Source organism: Chenopodium album, chromosome 10 (assembly GCF_948465745.1).
Source record: "Chenopodium album chromosome 10, dcCheAlbu1.1, whole genome shotgun sequence".
Lineage (NCBI taxonomy): Eukaryota > Viridiplantae > Streptophyta > Magnoliopsida > Caryophyllales > Amaranthaceae > Chenopodium > Chenopodium album.
Window position 1 is genome coordinate 33,986,130 of NC_137843.1, and position 4,970 is coordinate 33,991,099.

The 4,970-nt window shown below is 36.6% G+C and overlaps 1 protein-coding gene across 1 annotated transcript; it reads left to right on the top strand.

Annotated features, from left to right (window-relative positions):
* Window positions 1–4,212: 4,212 nt before the first annotated feature.
* LOC145565156 (uncharacterized) lies at window positions 4,213–4,683 on the top strand. The gene has a single exon (XM_081625243.1). The coding sequence runs from the start codon at window positions 4,213–4,215 to the stop codon at window positions 4,681–4,683; it is 471 nt and encodes a 156-aa protein (XP_081481369.1).
* Window positions 4,684–4,970: the final 287 nt, after the last annotated feature.

The window sequence follows — 4,970 nt, forward strand, 5'->3', positions numbered from 1 at the left end:
TTGTTTAGCTTCGGGGGACACTTGTCTTATGAAGAGTCTTGGTGGCCAATTTTGTTGTAGTTGGATATCCTTGATTTTTCATGCCTTGATGGTTTATGATTGTTTATCTTGATTCATATTTGATGTTGCTGAGTGTTGTTGTTATTCATGATCATATCATGTTATTCTTGTTGTAAATCTTTTGTTGATTGATTTTGATGATGATTACTATTCTATGATATGTTGGAGATTTTTGCTCCCCTTAATCCAAATGCAAAAATCCAAAACCCTTAAATCCAAACCCCTCTAATCCAAATGATTTTTATTTAGGCGTATAGTTGTTTTTGTTATTTTAAGTGTATAGTTGATTTTGTTAGTTTGTTTGGTTTGTTTTGATTTGATTTTATAGATTAGTTTGATTTTGTTTCTTTGTTTTTCATTTTTGATTTTGTTTTCTTTTTATTTTATTTTGAAGTTACTAACCGTTTTATTTGTATATAGTTCCATATTCTCTTTTTCATTCTCACTTGGTTTTGCAAATTCATGATATGCTTTTTGGAGCCTCATGGAAGTGGTACTTTCTTTACCTTGCTTTTCTTTGCTTAGCTTGGATTACCGGTGAGATCTTTCTTATTTCCCTTTTTCCTTTATTTTCTTTGATTCTTTGCATAGATAGGATTAGTTTAGGAAGAGTTAAACGGTTCGAGGATGTTTGCTTTGTAACACCAACGGTGTTTTGGGTCATTAGCGATTTTGTCGAACAACCCCTTGTTTGTCGATTGAGATTTATTTGATGTGCATGCATCTTTGCACTTTTCTTAATCTTTTCCTTTCTTTTCCTTTTCTTCTATTTTCTCTTTCCTTTTTCATTTCATTCTTTTAAAATATGCAAAAAACCAAAAATATGATTTTGAGGATTTTTTTTTTTAGTTTTCCTTTCATGTTTTGCATTTGTTATGGATATAATATCATTCGAACATTTGCATTTGAATGAATTGTTTTCTATGTGGTATCGGTATGCACGGTTTGAGAAAATCTTTTGTTGATTCTAGGATATAGTATGTTAAGGTAGTGTCTTTAGAACTTTTGGGACCTTGAAGCCGGATTCTATTTGTTTTTGAAAAATTGAAATTGCTCCCTTTTTGTGAATTTGAAACTAATAGTGAGTTATTGCTACAACCATGTGAGGCTTCATTCTTTTCAAGCCTTCTACATATTTTGCATGAGCGGCACATGGATCCTTGACTATTGTATGATTTATCTAGAATTTGACTCTTATCTCCCAAGACGCGACCGAGCCATTTAGGAAGGACAAAGGCATCTTTTCGGGGTGCTGATTTTTCCTTTTTAAGGATAGTTTTCTACTTCTTTATTTAGAGTTTTCATTTGCCTAAATGCTAACCATTTGAGCCATAAACCTTCTTTTCAAGCCATATCTTTATATTTTAAGCCTTTTGTTTCATTCTTGTTTCCTTTATTGGTTTTTGTGAAGCAATAGATCATTTTGTTGGAGTATATGGTGGATGAGTTGTATATTGGTTCTTATGATGAATGCAAGTTTGTATTGTAAATATCTTGTGAATAAAAGGCAAATTGCTAAGTTGAAAAGCCGTCCATAGTTAAAAGAGGCGAGGACAATGAAATAAAGTGAAAAATTGAAAAAATTGAAAAAATGAGGAAAAGAAAAGCAAATTCAAAAAGCTTTGGCAAAAGTGATAAAAAGCGAAAAATAAAAAATTCAAAAATATTTTGATGTAAATGTTTCACCCTATTTAAGCATTGAGGACAATGCTTCATTTTAGCTTGGGGGGAATCGTTCTTACGCTTTTTGGATATATGTGTGTGATTTTGGCTTTGAATAAGCTTGGGGGTGTTGGTGTTTTTGTTTGGTGATTGCTTGATTATGGTGTTGAGGATTGATCACCCTTCGCCCTTACATTACAACCCTTCTCAAGACCTTTTTACCTTTGTGGTTGAGTCACAAGTTGGTGGAGGGAGATGTGGGTCAAGCCTATAGAGTGGTGTGCATTAGTCAAGATGTTGAGTAGCCTTATATTTCTTTCTTTTTCCGGTTCCTTCGAGGAATCATTGAGATGCTCATTAAGTGTGGAATTGAAGCTAATTGAGAGAATGTGTTAAAAATGTTTTGAGATGAAAGTGAATTGTGTTTCATTAGTTCTCTATGCTTAGCATATCCTATGTTTCAATCAACCTTAGATATCTTGGAACGTGCATACCCTTATTGTATAGAAAGTTGTTTATTCACTTGCATTTGGTCATTTGTAAAAGTTCATTTCATTAGCTTCTTGTTTGAATTTTTTATTTTACTTTCTTTTATTGATTTGCCTCATTTTTACAAAGAGTTATGGGTCAAACTATTTGGATTCCTTACCAGACCTCACTCGTCCTCATTGGTGACTTTGGGGTTTATAGGGCTTGTTGTAGTTAAAAACAACCGTGATTCCTACAAAATTGAGTCTTAGTGTATATTCTTATCTCTTTCTTCCTTTTTCTTAGTTTGAATAATTCTTTCATCCTAATTCTTCTTGCTTTTATTTTGCTCGAGGACAAGCAAAAGTCTAGCATGGGGGAGTTTGATGAGTGTCTTTTATGGCACCCATTAAGCCTCTTTTAGGATGATTTCTCATTACTTTTACATCTCTTTTATCTCTTTTTCTCCAGTTGTACTTGTATTTCTATATTTTGGAAATTCCTTAGTAGTTTTCTTATTTTCTTGCTTTTTTGAGTTTATTTTGCATTTTCTTCTTTACTTGCTTGCTTTTCTTTGATTTTAGGAAGTTGGTGATGTTCGAGAAGCTCATTGGCATTCTCTCAGGTTATAAAAGGCCAAAGATGCAACCCGGTTCCTCTTCTTGAATCTCAAAGATTTTGGAGTGCAAGAGTTAAGTCATCAAGGCCACACTCTCATGCCGCGTGGAGATTAAAAGACGATGTTGAACCCACCGTAAGGGCTTCGCAACATGCATCATATGGAGCGTACGGGGGCATCTTTGAGCGCACCAAGCATTTCATCTACTCCCAGGGAGCGGCCGCGCGCGAGGGAGGAGCGGCTGCGCGAGTGGTTGGCGCGGCCGCGCTGGTGCCAGAAGCGGTCATGCGTCTCTCCTCCCCCTATTTCCGTACCCATTTTGTTGCAGTCGCGCATAGGGATGAGAGGCCGCGCCTTTGGAGGTCTCTTTTTGACGTCTAACTAACTTCTCCTTGGTTAGTTTTACTATATATAGATTTCCTTAATTTCTAGAGTGGGGAGGATCTTAGAATTATATTAGCTTACATTAAAATTAGACTTTGATTAGAATTTTAGAGAGAGAAGCTCTAGATTTTGGAAAATTTGTTCTTAGATTTTAGAGAGAGAAACATGATGTTTGATGATTGTGATATTGAAATCTTCATTCCTCTTGATATTGATCAAAGTTTTGTCAGAATCATTTCCTTTTCAATGTAATTTTATGTTTTATTTTGATATATTGTTGAATTTCTATTGTTTAGCTTGTTTTTTATTGTTGGTATTTGGATTACAATGTTGCTGATGAGATTGTTGATTACTTTTGTTATGCTTTTCAATTTTACCATGAGTAGTGAGTAGTTCCTTTGCTAGGGAAGTGGTGAAGCATGTATTGGTGATAATCTATACCTAAGTTGGGGTTTTTTATTGATTTGTTGATGTGATTAAATTGGTTGATGAAATTTGTGCAAGTGTTTGTTTGAAGAGAAAAGCTAACCTTGATGATCATGCAAGATTGCATAATAGCTTTCAATGACACGAACAATTGATTTGGATGCTATTATTATTGATTGATCTTGACTTGCGATTTTCCTTTGAAGTCATTTGTAAGACATCTAGCTTGACCCTAAGAAATAACTCTTTGAGTGATTTTGATTGAAAATATCGATTTCCCTCGCATTGCTTGATTGATCAAATTCCCTCGAATTAGCAAGTTTATCATTGGTGCACGTGGATCCTAAATTCCCTAGTGTTTTGTTAATTAATTTCCATTTTTTAGTTGATTGAATTGATTTAGATAGCATAGACCAACCCGTTGTTTTATGATTTCGGAATAGCTTAGCTTAGACTTTAGCAATACCGCCTTCCCTTGGGTTTGACCTGGACTTGCCCCTATACCTAGGGTTGGGTTTGGTTTTACAAATTTTGTTTTGACCGGGAAATCCAATTACCAACGACCTAGGTTTTTCCTTTGTCAAGTGTTTATCATGAAAGTAGCTAACTTGAAGGTCGGCCAGGTGCTATTGGATACTGGCAGCTCGTCCGACATAATCAGCTTAGGATGTCTGAAAAATTTGAAGTTTCCAGAGGATGCCCTCCAAGATATCTCTCATCCACTTTTTCGAATTGGTGGGAGTATCACTAAGCCGGTCAGACGAATTGATTTGCCTGTCCGATTTGGGAAGCAGGGAGAAGGAATGGACATGGTCGTCCGCTTCCTAGTAGTGAAAGAGATTACAGGTTACAAAATCATACTCGGTCGCTCGACTCTAACCACTGCCAAGGCGGTAATAGTCCCTCATTTGATGCAAATGAAGTTCGACCTGATGGACGAGAAAATTAGTACTATTTATGGTAATCAGAAGATGGCGAAAGAGTGTAATCAGCTGGTCGTGAAGCTAACAGCGCGAGGACGACCAAGATCGTCCGACCCAAACACAGATGAAGGGTCAGTCTAAGCACTTCAGATCGGCCAAAAGCGCCGCTCGATAAAAAAAGAACGGGCATAGCAGCAAATGGTCGTCGGCTGGCTCGAAGAATTAAGGCTGCAGCCGGCTAGCGATTATACGGATGTAGTGGTCAACTCGGACTAGCCTGACTGCACGGTCAAGGTGGGTACTATGGCTATAGGCCTGCTTGGAGATGACCTGGTAAAACTGTTAAGAGAATTCAAGGATTTTTTTGCATTTGAGGTGCAAGAGATGCCGGGCATAGGCCGTCCACAAGTTTACGGTAAATCCGATGA